We start from the raw sequence: 19,786 nt of genomic DNA, 5'->3' as shown, positions 1-19,786 counted from the left end.
TCCCTTTTTAAAACTCGATAAAATTAAAATAAAAAATTCTGGTACTATACCTAGGTATTTATAAGGTTTTACCCAGAGCCAGACCGCTCTGATACCACCTGTGGCGCCCTCGAACCCCACGTATTATTTTTATGGAGTTCGTGACACCGGGATGATGACCACACAGATCACGCACCCCAAAAACTCACAGTGCTCAAAGTGTGTACAACATACATAAAATGTACAGTAATTTTTTGCAGCGGTGAAAATAAAAGGGTCTTTCTTTATTAAGTACCAGAATTGTTCATAAAACAGCAAAATAACTTTACAAATATTTTACAGTCTTCTGTCAGATAATTTAAAGAAAGCAAATAACATAATGGAAACAAGTCCCAAAACGCTGAACAACATAACAGCGACTTAAGCTTCTGGCAGAGTCGGTCCTTCAGGTTCATACTCGGGCTCTGCGTCAAACTCTACGGCACCATAAAACGGAACCGTAGGGTAAACACCACTATGAGATTATGACATCTCAGTAAGTAATTAACCAAATAACATCCAAGAGATTTAAAACATATTTATACAAACACGTGTTCCCATGCGGACAAAATAACAACTTACATTTCTTTCCCAAAAAATATCATTTTTTATTCTTTCACCCCAAAATCCCATTTTTTGTCTCATTCATATTTATTATGAATTCACGCATGCACCACGGTCTCCCCTATGGACCGTCCGCACACCCTGGCTCTCTTCGTCACATCACGGGTAACGTCCGTGCATGAGATTTCGTAACGAGCGATGCTCAGTTCCGCGCCCAGCGTGTACATGGCCAAGCATCCTCTAACCTCGCCAGCCAAAGGTCACGGAATCGGTACGAGAGCGTTACCGTCTCGTCCGTTCCCGTCGTCGCCCTGCGACAACTCAGAGGATGTCACGTCAGTCTGTTATGCTCCCGAGTGACCAGAGAAGCTCCACCGAGATAATGCCCCATCTCGGCTTGGGGTCGTGAAACACACGCACCTACGCAACAGTATCAATATCCAACAGACTTCGTGACATTACCGCATAATTTAACAAAACAATAATTTATGCTTTTCAACAGTTTATTAGAATACGCATTTAAATAATTCATTTTACAAGTTCTCAATAAATGCCGAAACACAATTTCATAAATACACGCATAGTCCCATCCGCTAATCCGGCCCAAGGCCCAATTACATTTAAAATCCCAACAACTTTGACGGCCCAAGGCCCATTTTTCCACAATACCATTTAAAGCCCAACACTTCAACAAATACAATACATTTTCAACAAACTAATAATGTACAAATAAACAACAGTTTATAAAGCCAATAAATACAACAATTTATTTATAAAATTGAGAAATTACAAATAATATTTAAATAAAGAGAAAATTACATACACACGATGAAATTGATAAAAATCTGGAAGATCACGCGAAATGAAGTGCTGCCAACAGTGGTGACGGCGTCTCACGGCTGAACACCGACAAACCGTTTCTCTCAACTCACGGGTTGTAACAAAACCAGATGGAAACTCAACAAACAACCCAACCAAAATACAAGATTTTGAAAGCACAAAGAGCTCGGCAAAATCACAACACCTCACGGATTTACAAACCAAATACCCAGAAATGAAAGAGTTCAAGAGAAAGTTGTTCTCGGATCACACCAAAATTCCCGATTAATTTATCCAAAGCAAAACCAAACACACTCGAACGGAGATCCCCAAACCATGAGAAGCCGTGGTCTACTTATAGGCCAAAAGTGGCGGTTCGCATGGCGTGCGTGTCGCACGGTGGAGGAAGGAAATAACGGCAGCATGCCGTGGAGCAAAAGAAGTCCTCTCGCGGACGCGTGGCACGGCGGCACTCACGAAAGCCATGCCCATCGCCACCGAGGAGCTTGCGGAAGAGTAAGTGACCGTGCGATGCCACGGGTTGAAAGCAAACCTTCGGGGTGCATGCCGAACGACACGAGAGAGTGAGACGTAGGTGGAGGTGGCTCTCGGCTGGGATCTATTTTCGGCAGCAGCTGCGTGGAGATCCGGTGGGAGAAGTAAAAATGAAGAAGAAAAAGGAAGAAGAAGAATCGGGAAGGAGGGTAGCAGAGTGCGGCGCGAGAGAAGGAAATAAGATGGAGCTAGGGCTCCATCAAAACGACGCCGTTTCTCATTTGAAGAGACTGGGTTCTCACGGGCCGCACGGCTGGGCCGTGTTCCGCACAAGGCCTGGGCCCCTGCTGGGCTGGGCTGGATCTCGGGTCAACAAAAATGCACACACACACCCACGGCCCACAGAGAAAAACACACATATACACACAACCCAAATAAATAATCAAGCAAATAAAAAGCCCAAAAATAAACACAAGTCCAAAAAACAATACAAATAATTAAAATAACATTCTCTAAATTAAATTTAAAATAAAATACCAAAACAAATAACATATTTAATTAACACATTAAAATAACAAAATAACACCTCAAAATAATAAGGATTAAAAATTCAAGTGAAACTAGAGATCTCACATGCAATTTCCAAATGTATGCCATTAAAGACTACCACGAGTATGTTCAAATCATTTTCCTACATTGTCAGATTGTGGAGGCACCCAAGGGGGAAGAAGGCCCTTTAAATTCGAGAATATGTGGCTAAAAACTATTGGGTTTATGCCCTTGATTAGACAATGGTGGAGGTCATGCCAATTACAGAGCATTTCGAGCATCATATTGGCTGGTAAGTTGAAAGCTTTGAAGAAGGATTTGAAGACATGGAATCGACAGGTATTTGGTAATGTAGAATTACAAAAGAAGTCCTTACTCCAAGAGCTACAATGATTGGAGCGTGTAGAAGTAGAGAGCACTCGCAAAGGCCAAGTCATTTCAGAATTAGAAAGGGTGATTCTAATAGAGGAAATTTCTTGGAGGCAAAAATCAAGGGCATTGTGGGTTAGGGAGGGGGACAAATGCACAAAGTTTTTCATCATGTTGCAAACTCACATGGGAGGAATAATGCCATCGAGAGCATGAAGATAGATGATTGTGTTTCTTCAAACCAATCAGCGATAAAGGATCACATTGCTGGACATTTTAAAGAACTTCTTTCCGAACCTTTTGCATGGAGGCCTAGACTAGATGGTTTATCTTTTGAGGCCATTGATCAAACTAGTATATTTTGGTTGGAGCGACCCTTTGAAGAGGAAGAGCTACACCAAGTAATTAGAAAAATGAATAAAGATAAAAGCTTTGGGCCCTGATAATTTGAAGATGTCATTTTTTCAGACTTATTGGGAGGTGGTGAAAGAGGATGTCATGGAGGTTTTTTATGAATTTTTTACTTTTGGAAAATTTGAGAAGAATTTAAATGCTACATTTATTACACTTATCCCTAAAAAGGTTAGTGCAATTCAGGTGCAAGATTTATGGCCTATTAGTCTTGTGGGCAGTATGAACAAGATAATCTCTAATGTCTTTGCTAATAAGATGAGCACAATTATGGATGAAATCATCTATAAGTCAATATGCATTTTTTACGTGTAGAAAAATATTGGACTCAATCCTTATCGCTAACGAATGTTTGGATAGTAGGATCAAGTCAGGAAATGCAAATTAGACGTGGAGAAGACCTATGATCACGTTTATTGAGAATTCATGTTTCATTTGTTGAGGAGATGTGGCTTTGGAGAAAGATGGAGAATGTGGATGAGCCATTATGTGTCAACGATTCGCTTCTTGGTCTTAGCAAATGGTGATCCCGTGGGTTTCTTTAATAGTTCACGGGGGTTACAACAAAGCTATCCACAATCACCCCTCTTATTTGCTATTGTCATGGAGGCCCTATGTTGTCAGCTTCGATGGAAGGTGGCTTTTTTTTTCAGGTTTTCTAGTGAGGGATACTAACCATGGTTCTTCCATTATTTCGCATCTTTTGTTTGCAGAAGACACGCTGTTATTTTGTGAGGCAAATCCAGGTCATATGCAATCGTTAAAGTTGCTTTGTTTTGAAGCGATCTCCGAGTTAAAAATAAATCTCTCTAAGACAGAGATGGTTGCTATAGGTAATATAAGTAATGTTAGGGGGCTAGTTAACATATTGGGCTATGTGGTCTCTACGCTACCTATGAAGTACCTTGGCATTCCATTGGGAGCATCAATTCAAAGCCAAGACTATTTGGGATGAAGTGATAGAGAAAATAAAGTGTAGGCTGACTGGATGGAAAATGTTGTGTTTATCAAAGGGGGTCAGATTACATTAATAAAATGTACCCTCTCAAACATTCCCACATATTTCTTGTCATTATTTCCTCTTCCAACTAGTGTTGCCTCTCAGATTGAGAAACTCCAACGAAATTTTCTGTGGAGTGGATTAGTGATGAGTTTAAGTTTCATTTAGTTGGTTGGGATAAAGTGTGCTCTCCTTTAAGGGGTGGAGGATTGGGGATTTACAATGAGAGGGCTTTCAATAAGGCTCTTCTTGGGAAATGGTTGTGGTTATATAATTATGAGAGGGAAGCATTATGAAATGTGGTGATTGATACTAAGTATGAGAGTATAAGGGGGGTTGGTGCTATAATGAAGTTAGGGGGCATACATAGTGGGTTTATGGAAGCATATCCGAAAAAATTGGTGGTCTTTCTCTAGCAACACTAGGATGTGTATGGGAAATGGCAATAGAATCAGTTTTTGGCATGATGTTTGGGTCGAAGATATGGCTCTTAAGGATGTCTATCCTTCTATTTTAATAATTACATGGGAACAAGATTCTTTGGTGGCTAACTTGTAGAAAATTACTAATGGTTCGCAGCAGTGAAATGTTAGCTTCATTAGGGAAGCACATGATTGGGAAGTAGGTGTCATGGTAAAGTTCTTTAACTTGTTATATAACATTGGCCTTGCTGTTACAGTGGTGGATAAGTTGGAGTGGAGGCCTTCCAACAAAGGATAATTTTTTGTACGCTCTTTCTATGATACTCTTACTGCTCAAGCTAGGCATCTTTTTTCTTGGAAAAACATTTGGCGGAGTAAAGCATGTCCTAAGGCTACTTTTTTTTGTTTGGACAGCAACTTTAGTGAAGATTATGACCATTGATAATCTAAGAAAACGTGAGCTTATCATCATTGACTGGTGATATATGTGCAAAAATAGTGGTGAAACAGTAGATCATTTACTTCTACATTGTGAGTTTGCAAGGGCCATATGGAATTACTTTTTCAGCAAAGTGAGATTAGCATAGGTTATGCGGGAAGGGTGGTTGAACTACTAACAAGTTGGAAAGGGATCACGAGGACACCATAGATTGCAGTTGTGTGAAAGATGGCTCCCATTTGTATATTTTGGTGCATCTAGATTAAAAGAAATTATAGAAATTTTGAGGATTGAATATAGATTTTCATCTCCTCCTCTCATTCTCATCCCCTACTCCAATGCCAAACAAAAGAAAAGAGCCTCGAGGGGGTGGGGGCATATTAGCTCTTCCTCTCATCCTCTCCTTCTCATCCCCTACTACACTGTATTATAAATTTAACATATTTTTCCGTTTATTTTCTTTTGCTATTTTCCCTTCTAAATAAAAAATGTTTGATTTATTGCGTTTCAGCCACCCAAATGATGCACGCGCTCCACCACTAAGGTCTCGTTTGTTTTCAAAAAGCATCTCATCTCATCTAATCATTACAGCTTTTTCAATTTTCAATATAAAATAAAATAAATAATTTAATTTTTTCAAATCCTAAAATAAAAATAATATTAAAAAATATATTATAATAATATTTTATTTAATTTTTTTAATTTTAATCTTATCTTATCTTATCTATAAAAACAGACGAAGTCTAAATTTAAAAGGTTGCCGATCTACAACCTTCAAGGTCGGGAGTGACGTTCCAAATAAAAGAGTGTGTGAACCGCATGCGTTGGTTAAAGCCACACATGTTGCTTGAGCACCACCGAACATTAGAATGCGTTAACAGTACCCACAATGTACAGTCCGATTCTCTGCCTTAGTACAGTATCGTGCGATACTTGTGTACCGCTAGCAACCTTATCGCTCTGACCCTAGATAAATGAGCATAGAGAGGTAATGGACGGGAGATTCTTCAACAAATTCATCAAAATGGTTGTCGGTAGCGTCCCAGTTGCTGGAGAATCTTCAACAAATGCATCAGGAGTCTAGATCATTGGTCCGTTGCCTTTTTTTTTTTTCCTTTTTTCTTTCTTTTAACTGCTACAAGTACTGTAATGGTGTGATTGTCCAGGCATTTTACTCTCAAATATCAAATCATGTTAACGGAATCGTCTTCGTGTCGTGTCAAGACATTATATTATACTATATAGGTCAATTATAATCTAATCTGTTAAACTTATCGTGTCAAAATATCAAATCCTAATACGACCTATTAAAATAACGGATAATGTCGTGTCAATCAGTTTTGATACGTTTATGTAAATAGGTTAAACAGACCCGAAATTAATCCGTTTAACCTATTTAAGTTGAGCATAATTTTATACAAATATTAAAATCACAATATCTATAAAAAAAAATATAAAACTAACTACAAGTCTAAAATTACAATCCAAACAATAAAAATATCAAAATTAAAATCCCAACAATTTTATGTTTAGATATAAGGGTATAATTGTAATTTTAACTTTCTTAACGTGTCATAACTAGTCAAAACTGGTTGACCCGTTATTAACCCGTTAAGCAATCGTGTCTTAACGGGTCAATCCGTTTTGATCCAAACCTGTTAAGGCTAAACTCTAATCTGCTTTTATCGTATCGCGTTCGTGTTGAGTTAATAGATCGTGTCACATATTATCACCCCGGTCCCTCTTCCCTTGTATTTCTATACTTAATTTAGTGCAACTTCTTTATTAAATAAATGTCAGGTTTTAGAATTTTTTTGGAACAAAAGGTTAATCGATTTGGATACAAAACTAACCTAACTCATTTTATCTAATTATTACAACTTTATCAAATTCTGACATAAAATATAATAAATAATTTAACTTTTTTAAATACTAAAAAAATAATAATATTTTATATAGCTTTCAACTCAACTCATTTTATCTCATATTAACTCACTATCAAAATCGATCCTAAAAAAAATAAAAAATAAAAATAAAAGGAAAGGTAAATGAGAAATGATGGATCATTACCTATATTACTTTTAACAGAATTAGCATTTAAAAAATAATTTTCAATTTGATTAAAACACATGATTTGACGACTAAGAGTTGAAAAATATTGTAAAAATTATTTTTATTAGAAAAATACTTATTCAACATATAAATTTTATAAAATTATTTTTATTGTAAAATAAATTTAACGTTTATTATACTAAGCTGTAAATTGTTTTCTTTACGATTTTTAGGTTAACCTAACATTTTAAAAATAATAATTAAATTAAAATTGTGTATAATTTGTATCTCTATAAATTTTTTAAGGAAATTTGAACATAACCCCATGTGCTTATGCTCATTGCGATTAGCCCATGTGCTTTTTTGCTTTGGATGAACTCTATGTAATATTAAGCTCTTGTTTAGATTGAAAACTTACATCAATTCATCTTAACTCATTTCATCATTATAATTTTTATAAATTCTCACATAAAATATAATAAACAATTCAAATTTTTTAAATCTCAAAATAATAATAATATTAAAAAATAATATTTTAATAATATTTTATTCTATTATTCATAAATTATCTCAACTCATTTCTAAATCCAAACGAAGTCAAATCAGACCATTTCGTCACATTTTCAATCGATCTTAATACACGGATGATACATGTTTTACGAGTCTGCCACGTGTCAAATTAGTATTTCTTATCTTTAAAATTCAAAATGAAGATAAAAAATAATATTTAATAACTTTTTATTCAAAACCAAAAAATAAAAAAATTAAGAATTTGTGGTTTGTGGGAGGGTCTCCCCATCGACGGATGAATCCGGCCATCCTGTCGCCGTTGGGGAGGGAGGTCTCACCTCCCCACAAAGCACAATCTTTTTTATTTTATACTTTTTAGTAAAAAATTATTAATTTACTTTTATTTTCATTTTTAATTTTAAAAATAAAAAAATAATTTAACACTAATACGACGGGGATCTCATCCACATTATTTAATACTACATAGAATTAGGTCTGTTACACATATGATATGAGATGATATGATATGAAAGTTAAAAATTGAACAAAATATTATTAAAATATTATTTTTTAATATTATTTTTGTTTTGTAATTTAAAAATTTTAGATTATCGAATATATGAAAAATTCTATTCATCATCCTCACACCATACACCACACATAATTTTTTTATTTTTTTTATGTTTTTCTTCTTACTAAATGGTGGTGTATGAATAATGAGTAGAATAATTCAATTAGTTTAAGAAGAATAAAATTAAAAAAAAATAAAAAATAAGTGTGGTATGTGGTGTGTGAGAATAATAAGTAACATAACTTTTATTATATTTTGTGTGAGAGTGTAAGAAAATTGTGATGATCAGAAGAAATGAAATGGTTTAACCAAATGAGCTCTTAATCTTAATAGATATACACAGACAACTAATCGTAAAGAAAAATAATATTTATAGTCATGGTATGTGCAAATGTCGTAAAATCTTTTCAAAAAAAATAAATATATATAAAATCTATATAAAAAAACTAATATTTTAAAAATAAACCTATTTTTTAAAAAAAATTATCCAATATTTACATATTCTAAGGTTATATTTAACATTAGTCACGCAAATGAACATAAGCGGGGTCAGGTCCAAATTTCCGAATTTTCATCCGCGTTATCGTAGGAATTGATGCAAATGAACAGTCATGCTAGAGACATGTAGGCTGCTGCCTGCTAGTATGAGACGGACGACGCGAACCGAGCAAATGGAGTTTTAAGGGACGCTTCCATTTCCCAGTCCACACGATGTTTATCCGAATTATTTGGCTTCCAAACTACCACAAATGAACTCACCAACGCCCGACCCTTTTATTCCTTGGTTTTTTTTTTTTTTTTTTCTGTTTTCGTCCCAACCTGTCTCCCCACGTCTCCATGTTCTGATTCTCAGCTGCAATGAAAAGTGCCATTAATCCACTTGCTCGCTGCTTTCCTTTCGGCTCCGCCTCTTGGTATGCTCAACTTAAACTCACGCAGGCATTCTTGCTCCCTCCCTCTCCCGATTCACGCTTGAAAACACTCTACGCCGAAATGTGGCTAGCTTTGAATTTTCTCTAATGAGTGTTATTATTAGTGATTGTCTCTGGCATTTGTTTCTTTACTTTGGCAGTTTTTTCTTTTTTCTTCTTCTTCTCAATGTCTGATCAAGATTTTGGAGATTTGGGTTTCACCCGAGACAAGACATGTGTTGCTATTTAGATTTCATTTGTAATTGTCATCGATGTGGGGCACAAAACTTAATCACATATAGGACTGTTGGAATTGATATGCGTAAGTTTACTTCGTAAGCAAAGGCATTGATAGCTAGCGATATCAAGTTTCGAAGCTAATGCTAAAACGGGGGAAAGCCTGGGTTTGTTATTCAATTGTTGTTTCTTTACGGCTAACATTTCAAGATTGTCGAGATTTTCGTATATAATCTCGTCTTGTGTCAATAACTCAAACACTTGCATATTTGATTCCCTGGCCAAAATGTAAAAAATCTTTGCGTGTTCGGAATGCCTTTTTGGGTTGCTAATGCTGAACTTTAAAAGAAAGATTGTGTCAGATATTTTTGAGACGTACCCGCTGATCTATGTAAAATTTACTCAGGTCAAATTTGGAAGTCAAGACACAGAAGTATGGCACTGGTGCACAATTTATCTATTTGTCCCATGTTGAAAGTATTGGTAATTCATGTCTCGGATCAGGACTTACTAGTCAGGCAGGGCTTCACCGGAGAAGAGTTGTAAATCCACGTGGTATGGCTCTTGTGAAAATGTGTTCCACAAGCAGGAAATCCAAATTCTTCCAATTGGTCGGATCTCATAGAGACTTCTGTTATTTTGGGACAAGGTATTCAACACTGCTCTCCAGCACGACAGAAAAGATTTCATCATCTGGTTTTAGTACAAGTAAACGTGAGGTAGCTTCCCAAGGCATGTGCTCTGTTAATGTAGAGTTTACTTGATCATTGCTAATGTTCTTTATTTTCGTTTTTTTTTTTTTTTTGTTTCATTTCAACCTCTCTCTCTCTCTCCCCCTTTTTCTTTCCTTCTTTCCCTTTTACAAGGCAAAAACAATATTTGACTTCCTGGTCGAGAAGTTACTAATTGCTCTCAAAGAATGGAAGCAGTTACACATCATGACTGTTGCCGGTTTACTGGCATGCGCTTTTATGGTCATTCCATCAGCTGATGCTGTGGATGCCCTCAAAACTTGCGCCTGCTTGCTTAAGGAATGCAGGTACGGCATCCTAATTGGTTAATGAACTTCTGAGGTGCAAATCTAAAGCTAGTCTATGTTATCTTATTCCGTATATATGTCCATTATAACATTATAGCTAACAAGACTCCATTCACATGGAAATGTGATAGCCAGCTTACTTTCAGAACTCAAAAGCTTTATAAGCTTTTAACATTATCATTTGAATTCGTTTTATTACTCATAAAAGAAAAGAGTAAATACCTCAATCGGCATTGCATATTTGAAAAAAAATACATGAACCACCCCCCTATTTCCAACAGTTACTCAAAACATTCCATATGTTTCAATATTTGTACACTTCAGTTCAGTCTATTTAATTGCTTAAATGCCATTATTTTTTAATTTCGTTTTATTCATTGGATTGAATCTATGACTTTATAGAGGATTAAATACTGTTAGTATATGTAGGAAAAAACTATTCATAGGAAAAAAAACTAAATTTATATTACTTTGTGTGGTTGTCGTATGTAAGGTTTTTGGATATTAAGATGAAACAATTATTAGTTTTGTTTGCTAAATATTCTTCATTTTATGCAGCTTTAAGAAAATCTTGAGAAAGGAAAATGGTTTTATTTTATAAGTAAAATGGAAAAAACCATAAATGTTAGTTGATATATATTCCTTTTCTTGATGTTTCCTAAATACATGGGAATTATCTTCCAGCAGCTATGAAAATCTAGATGGGTATTTTGCCATATAAATGATGCTACATTTTCATATTTATTTGGTGGTGTCTACTGTGCACTGTGTTGTGATAAACACACACCAACGATGTTAAAGCAACGATCAAACAATCACACGACACACACAATTTACGTGATTCGGCAACGTGCCTACGTCCACAGAGTTGCCGAAGTTTTATTGATTCAAAGGAGATTACTATCACACAATCTCAACTCACACTCTCTAGGGCTTTATCTCTCTTTCACAATATGCACTCACACTTTGCCTCTCTTTGTTCTTACTGAAAACTGCTGAAAAACTTATACAATAAGGCCAAAATGACATAAATATATAGAAACGGCACTGGAAACCCTAATATGGCAAAAACAGGATCCTTCGCTCAAGTGGCGTGTCGAGCACACCTCGAGCAAATAGCCAATCAATATTGGCTCGAGCGGTGTGTCGAGCGCAGCTCGAGAGAACTCACAGGTTGAGTTTTGCTCGAGCGCCAGGTCGAGCGACAATCAAGCGAACTCTTTGTTCTGCGATTTAACCAAGCTCCTCATACAACCCAACACACTATGCAATATTTTGGTTCAAATCCAGCCAGTTCCTACAATGCTGGGCCATTCCGCCCATCATTTTTTAATTGGGTTCTGCATTTTTGTTACTATTTATAGTGTTCAGAATGTATACTTATTTCCAAATCTGTGGATTTTGCATATATCCTATAGCAGACATTATTTTGTTGCACATTGCATTGTCTTTTTGGTTTCTTGTGGGTTGTGTATCATTGATTTTGTTTAACTGAATTGGAGAGTGTGCTCAATTTGTGTAAATCATCAGATTTTTACCTATGGGATGTGGCTCTTAGAAATGGTTTGTATCCAAGAATTGAACCTTAGACTTGGGGGGAGCATACCCCCAAGACCAAGGCCTTTACCACTTGAGCCGACCCTAGGGTTTAGACACTGTTACCTGTTATTAATAATTTAGTTTTAAATTCTGTCAATTGTTGCATTATTTATAATTAAAGGCTCTTAAAAAGGAAGGGGAAATTGAATAATTTACTATAACTAAGCACACTCGGTTAGTTACTACAACGGGCTGGCTGCTTTGTATGAACAGGGATAAAACTCATTAAACGCTAATGCTTCCATAATTAGATATTGTAATATACTGGAAATGTTTGAAATACAGTTCGTTTTGGTGTTATATGAATCATATAAAACTTTTTTCGGAGTCAAATCTCTCAGGCTCATATCTTCTACCTTCAATGCATATGTCATATTTAATTCTTTTTTTCAAAATGAAGCATAATATTAATAACTTGTCCACAATGATAAGGGCAAGACCTTCAACTGATTTCTACTTATAGAATTATCTTTTTTTTTTTTTTTTATAAGTAAACTTATAGAATTGTCTAAGAAAATCTAAAATTTAATTTCATAAAGTGCAAAGAAGGTCCGTACTTTTTCACCTAAATCTGTATAAGATGTGTGAAAAATAAAGTTAGGTGAGAATATGTGTTGAATCCAACATATATTTTAGTTCAATCTATTACTGACAGAAACAAAAGCTATTAATGAAACTGTGAAAATAATAGTAAAACCTACAATACCCTTAGCTTTGGTATTTTAGCATTCCTAACTTTGCAGCGCCATAACTCCCTAAGTAGTATCTTCTCTCCATGTGCATGTTGTTTTTTAGTTTTCTTTCCCATAATCAAGCATTTTCCTATTCTTCTTTCTTCTTTTTTTCAGCCACAAAAACTATAAGTACAAGATTGTAAAGACATATCATGTGTTAAAATATAATTGAGTTCCATGTGTTTTGGAAAAAATAAGAGGAGTTGAACGTCTTCACCCGTCTTTCTTTAATACATTTTTTTTTTACAGGTTTCTGGGCAACATGCGTTGTGAAAGGCTGTTACTCTATTTTTCCTTCCCCTAATTCTTGAATCACATCTATCTGTTTTTATTGATTATTTTCTATTAAATATTTAAAATCTATTACCTACTTTTTAGACATGACATAATGCATGATCTTAAATGCTTTGCCGATGAAAACAGATGGTTATCGCAACTTCCAGTGCTCAGGACAGGAAAAAAATACTGCATGTAGTTGTCACATTGTCAGTTTGGTTGCATGATAGCTCAGGCAAGGGAAAATTCATATTATTCTAATGGAAGATATTTAATTTTTACTTTCAAGAAACCATGTGAACAAAATTCACTTCATGATTTATTTACATAATTTATTTTCATGAAATTATGTGGACATAATCTGCCCTTCATGATCTGTTCATGGCTTTCTTAGACAACTGTCGCCACTGGTACTAGACTCATTTCTTTTTCTTCTAAATTTTGGTATCTCTGGCATCTTATTGATTCTGTTTCAATGTTGCAATTTTTATTCTTTTGATTAATTATTATCTGGGAATGAAGGATAAGAATTTTCTGAAGTATGAACTATGAAAATGTTCCTTCTTCTTAACTTGACATGGCTATGTTCTACAATTAATTTATAGTGGTGTCGTTTTGTAAATATCAACAAATTATATTTCACTGAACGCTGTCCAGCCCCTCCCCCTCCCCTCTTATTTCTTTCTTTATTAGCAAATGTGGCATTCTATGTCCAAAAGTTTAGTTTGTCCCTTTACCCTGTTTTTTATCACTGGTGCTTTTGTCTGCATCAGGGTAGAACTTGCCAAGTGCATTGGAAACCCATTATGTGCCGCCAATATTGCTTGTCTCCAAACTTGCAACAATCGACCTGATGAGACAGAATGTCAGGTAAATTCTCTATCTTTATCTTGATATATTCATGGGCTTACCAGTTTAGAGTAAGGTAAAGCTTATTTTATTACTTCATTCTCTTCTTGCACTGCAGATCAAATGTGGGGACTTGTTTGAAAACAGTGTTGTTGATGAATTCAATGAATGTGCAGTATCACGAAAGAAATGTGTACCCACAAAGTCTGATATTGGGGAGTTTCCAGTACCTGATCCTGCTGTTCTAGTTAAGAGTTTTAACATTTCAGATTTCAGCGGGAAGTGGTTCATTACCAGTGGCTTAAACCCTACCTTTGATACTTTTAATTGCCAACAGCATGTATTCCACATCGAGTCCAACCAACTTGTTGGCAATTTGTCATGGAGAATACAAACACCAGATGGTGGCTTTTTCACAAGATCCGCTATACAAAGATTTGTCCAAGATCCCAACCAGCCTGGTATACTTTACAACCATGACAATGAGTATCTTCACTATCAAGATGACTGGTAATTTCTCATTTTTTGGGAGCCACATTCATGCTGCTCTTCATTTATTTATTTAGGCATGCTGGCTTACACGTTTTCTGTTTGTTTGTTACCAAACCTTTTACCTTCGGTAGAAAGTTTTTACTCATATACTAAATACATCTTGTTGTAATGACAGTTCTGAAATAATTTACGGGGAAAATTAGGTGTTTGCTTGCATGGGTGAATTGTTAATGGGAAACGTTCTCACAACAATCTAGCTGGATTTTGTATTCAATGCTATATGGATATCAAGACTAGATAATATAAAAAAAGAAATGTGATTCTCTTCTGAAACTTGATATTATGGAAATCATATCCCATACAATAAAATGTCTTCCTTTAACACATCTTTGAATATTCTAAGGTTTTGCTTAATTCAAAATTTTCATAATATTAATTTTTTAAAATATGATAAAAGTTTGGATACAAATGACTCTGTTACCTTATCAATGGTACTGAGTAACTTTTGTGAAAGTTTGTAAGGTGGGGGAATTTTGGTTAATTTGAAATAGGCTATTTTAATATTGTAGTTGCACCGATCTGAAATCTAAAGGTTTGTTAATTAATAAAAAGAAACGTCACAGCCAATTTGGTAACTTATAATAGTATGTTGTTGAAGCTTCTCCTAATTGGAGCACACTTAGTGGATGCAGCTCCATGTTTTGTCCCAGAACTGTGTTAGATCACTCTCCCATATCACTTCATAGTGGAAAATCCGGGATGTAGAATTGTTTTACTTTGAAATATGTTGTGTTAAAGGAGAAAGGTTTCTAGGGAAAGTGAGAGGTGGTGGTCTGGTGATCAGTTTAAAATTCACAGTTCCAATTTTTGCACAAAAGCTTCAGGCCCTAGGGTCAGACCTCTTAGGCTCCATTTGGATACTTAGAATATCTCAGTATATCTGTGAATAGTAGTGAAATGATTTGACTTAAGATGCTTATTTGGTTTTGGGAAAGGAGAGAGATATTAGTTCTAAGGGCTTTCTTCTGTAGAAAGGACTTTCCACTTTTTGTAATATTAAGAGAGAAAAAAAAGATCGAAATGTGTTTCCAAAGCAGCTATACTCCACTTTCTTGGCAGCTTACCTCTATTTTATGAATAGCAGGCCCCTCAGCTCACAAGTACTCCCTAAATTAGCAAAAGGCCATGCAGCCCCCAAAGGAGGTGTTTTCTCTATGTTGTCACATCTTGTACACATGCATTCAGTTCACAAGTACTTCCTAAATTACCAAACAGCCATGTAGTACCCCAAAGGAAAATTGTTATCCATGATGTCACATCTTGCGTCATGAACTATCAATGCAGCCAAAGCACTCTCATATTTCCTCATTACATTAGGGGAAAAGAAACAGCCAAAAACATCATCTCTGAATCAAAGCCCCCTCCCCTTACCTGATGATTCTATGAAGGAATTCTGATTTCCATACCACTATGCCTTCTGCATTCAACCAAGGCACGAAACACAAGTAATTTCCAAGGTGCCATATGCAGAGCACCGTTTCTTTTTAGATATCCAACAAACTAAAGAAAATATTTAGTCACAACATCTTATCCCGAGGCCAACTTAGACACTGTTGAGGACAGTTTGTCTTTCTTACATCTGGTTGAATAAAATAACTACCCTCCCTCGCTATAAAAAGGACATTAACAGAAAGAAAACCTCTGGTACACCTTGTTCCTGCTTGACTTAGAAGTGAAAGTTGTGGATCCTGTAAAAGGCTGGCATTGTCAAGGAGAAAGCAATGTTACTGAAGGAAAAGTGAAAACCAAATCTATACCCATTGTGAACCCCGAGGAATAAAACAAAACCAAAACCAAAACTCAGACCTTTTAACAAACATGCCATATGTATAAAAAATGCATGTTCTACTTAAATAAATAAATAAATGCATAAAATGCTAGTTCCCCTCCTTGACCTGTTCTCAGAACATTGCTTGATGGTTAGAATCAAGGTTTTCACTGTAGAAGAAGCCCCGTATTTTTGGCCCCATGTGTCAATCTTTCCAAAGAGCTAAGCATATACCACTCAAGTTGTTCCTTAATGACTTGTGCTCCACCATCTGCTTCTCATGATGCTGAGTTGACATGGTACTCTCTTCTCCTCCTGTCAAGTGAATCATCCTCCGCACATTTCACCCTTTAGATAGCCTCTGTAGGTTGAACTATGAATCATGTTGTAGTTGGCCAGATAATGACATCGATGGATTCTAATTAAATGGTGTTGACTTCTGCTACTAATATCCCTATCGAAATTTCCTAAATTCGTGGAGAGTACCATAAATATTTTGGGATAATTCCAGGAGGATCCCCCTGACATCATTCAGGTCTCTCATGCCAGATTGGTTAACTGCCAATGAGCTCTCTCTTTTCTTCTGTAATTGCCTTATTCCCACCAGCCTTCTAGTCTCAATTACTACGTGCTTCCATAGATTGTAACCCAGGACTGTCTTTAAGTCAGAATCTGCCTTCAGAAGGACCTTTAATTGCCTGTGCTTCATGTTGGACTGAGTATTAAGTATGGATTAAATTCCTCCTTAATATCTGTTCCCATTGCATTTTATGATAAAAACATACTAAATAAAGATTTTTCCTTTTATTGTGCAACAATGATTCTTGTCGTTTGATTTTTTTTCTTTCTTTTTTATGTTATTTTTATATGTATTTTTACTTACATTGACTCTTTTTTTAATTTAGGGATTGGGCAACTTTACAAGGAAAAGAAACATTGAAAAACAGTAGTTCCTTATATGTTTGCACTGAAACATATGTGTTCAGTGACAATTAGACCTTTGAGGCTCCTTGGATTGTTGGCAATTGAAACATGGACAATTACATTCTGATTGTTCATGTCTATAGGCTAATTTATTTTTAAAACTTGATATTGGCCTAGACTTATCTGTTTTGGGAAACAGTAGAAAGCCTATGAGAGGTAAAAACTACTTATTTTATCACGTCTCACTGTACCTATCTTGTCTTTGTGGAAGATCATAGTGATTTGCACCAGGTTACACTTGTCTACATCTGTGGTTGTTGGTAGTGTCTGAATAGATGATGAGATGCGCCACTTAGATGATACATATTTATTAGTCATGAACCCTCGTCTGGCCGCTAACCTGGTTTCCGATTGCCAGTCAGTTCTTGGAAGCTCTTAACTTTGGAGAAATTGAATCTTGGTTAGTTGCTTTGACTGGTACAAAACATGTGCAACTCTGTTCATATTGCTTTCACTAATGGCAAAAAACCAATGCCTTAAAGAAGACCCAAATGCTGGTAAACTTGGAATTTTCCTTTTCAAGACAACCACTTGTCTGATCAAACCCATTCTTCAGTAGATTTTCTCATGGTGAGGAGCATATGTATGGCTTCCTTGTGCCTCTCTATGTAATGTGTATCAGACTTCATACATATGCACAGTGGTATAGTTAATTATGGTGCTATTTGAACCATAAGTTGAACAGTTTCATTCAGACAGGTTCCTGGTGTTATGACCTGTGATGACCTTTGACCATGCATCGAAATTTCATTATTCATGTCACATGAATGGTGAGCCAAGTAGATACTACACAAACAGAGAACTCGACCAACTTGGTCTCTCTCCCTATCCATCAGTTTTCTTGCAGATATAGACAGTCAAACATAAACGATTTATTTTTAAATGAGTTATGTATATCTATTAGTATGAGGGAGTATTTAGATTCTGTTGTTATCTATTTGAGCTTAGTACTTGCAGAAATACCTCATAATGATTTCTGTTTTATTATCTTTTTTTTCCCTTCATTCATCTGTAAACCTTACAGTTATTTTTTTTTTCTTATGTAGAGTTTCTAAGGCCTTTACGCTCATTTTTTCTCTATTTTTTACACTATCAACAAGCATACGTAAATGTCTTGTACAGGTATATTCTATCATCCAAAATAGAGAATAAACAAGATGACTACATATTTGTGTACTACAGAGGTAAAAATGATGCGTGGGATGGCTACGGTGGTGCTGTTGTTTACACGAGAAACAGGGTTTTGCCTGAAAGCATTGTTCCTGAGCTAGAAAGAGCAGCTAAAAGCGTAGGGCGCGACTTTAACAAGTTCACAAGGACAGATAACACTTGTGGTCCTGAGCCGACAATTGTAGAGAGGCTCGAGAAGACAGTAGAGGAAGGGGAGAAGACCATTTTAAAGGAAGTTGAAGAGTTAGAAGAGGAGGTTGAGAAGGTTGGAAAGACTGAAAAGACATTGCTTGAGAGGTTGACAGAAGGATTTAAAGTGCTTCAGGAAGACGAGGAGAATTTCTTAAGAGAGCTAAGCAAAGAAGAGATGGATTTATTGAGCCAGCTGAAGATGGAGACAAATGAGGTAGAAAAGCTCTTTGGAAAAGCACTGCCACTTAGGAAGCTAAGATAGATTTGACTTTGAGATAGATTTGCTCTTTGGTTGCACCATATATATATCACTGCCATTTTTTATTCTTTGGACTTTGTATCCATCCTTGGCTTGTTAGAAAATGATATGAAAAGTTCAATTTACGTTGTTTGACGGATCCTTAACAGGTTACAGGGCAACCGACTCCTAGAAATGAGTTGGAAATCTTTCTGGACTGTACGGCTCAGAGCAAAAGAATCATTTCAGAGATTTTTTGTTATCAGACATTGATAGTCCAAAATCTGGGAGACTTTTTTAAAAGAGCGGTGCTACTCTGCCTTCAAGTGACCATTAGGTTAAATTGGCTTTGTTTTTTTTTCAATTTTTTTATTCATATTTTTTTATCATTTTAAAATATTTTTAAAAAATAAAAAAAATATATCAATAAATTAATAGTCACTTCCTTAACTATTAAGTAAAAAAAAAATTAAAAAAAAATTAAAATATATTAGGTGTCAAAATGAGGGGGCAAGTTGAGTGGGGCAAAGTAATATTTTTCTTTTCAAAAATATTCCTAAAGTTTTTTCAACTTCAATCCAGTTATTAAAAGAAAATATATATATATATATATATATATATATATATAATTTCCACAGTAAACTCCAATACAGACACATTTCGAGATATTTAATCCGGACTGTTCATAAAAACCATTATAAATATATCTCAATATTTGTTTTTTCAAGAATTCTCCAAATTTACTGAATTTTCACTTAACAAATATGTCCTGTTGGAAATAAAATAAACAAATGACCCAGCCCATTAGGAGATGAAGGCCCATGACAAAGAAAAAAGAATAAAGGACGAGACCTGCAAAAAAATGAAGCCTAAACTTGAAGCTATTGGCATGCAAAATAGTGAAAATGACATAAGAGAATGGGCTGTCTCTTAAGAGGTGGTATAAAGTATGAAGTAGGGGAGATAACTTCAAGGGAAAGAGAGGAAGTAGATAAAAGGAGGAAACTTTTACAGACTT

At 35.4% G+C, this 19,786-nt stretch overlaps 1 protein-coding gene across 3 annotated transcripts; it reads left to right on the top strand.

Annotated features, from left to right (window-relative positions):
• Positions 1-8,838: 8,838 nt before the first annotated feature.
• Positions 8,839-19,033, top strand: LOC121259069 (violaxanthin de-epoxidase, chloroplastic). Of its 3 annotated transcripts, none has more exons than XM_041160559.1 (7): positions 8,839-9,133; positions 9,774-9,800; positions 9,890-10,086; positions 10,234-10,406; positions 13,789-13,885; positions 13,983-14,374; positions 18,291-19,033. In XM_041160559.1, the coding sequence occupies exons 3-7, from the start codon at positions 9,925-9,927 to the stop codon at positions 18,790-18,792; spliced, it is 1,326 nt and encodes a 441-aa protein (XP_041016493.1). In that variant the 5' UTR covers positions 8,839-9,133; positions 9,774-9,800; positions 9,890-9,924; the 3' UTR covers positions 18,793-19,033. The 3 variants fall into 3 exon arrangements, with proteins under 3 accessions (XP_041016493.1, XP_041016491.1, XP_041016490.1); XM_041160557.1 differs by having other exon boundaries at positions 9,872-10,086; XM_041160556.1 differs by having other exon boundaries at positions 8,840-9,133; positions 9,774-10,086.
• Positions 19,034-19,786: the final 753 nt, after the last annotated feature.

The sequence above is a fragment of the Juglans microcarpa x Juglans regia genome, chromosome 4D (genome assembly GCF_004785595.1).
Source record: "Juglans microcarpa x Juglans regia isolate MS1-56 chromosome 4D, Jm3101_v1.0, whole genome shotgun sequence".
In the NCBI taxonomy this organism is placed as follows: domain Eukaryota; kingdom Viridiplantae; phylum Streptophyta; class Magnoliopsida; order Fagales; family Juglandaceae; genus Juglans; species Juglans microcarpa x Juglans regia.
This window is presented reverse-complemented; position numbering and strand designations above follow the sequence as displayed.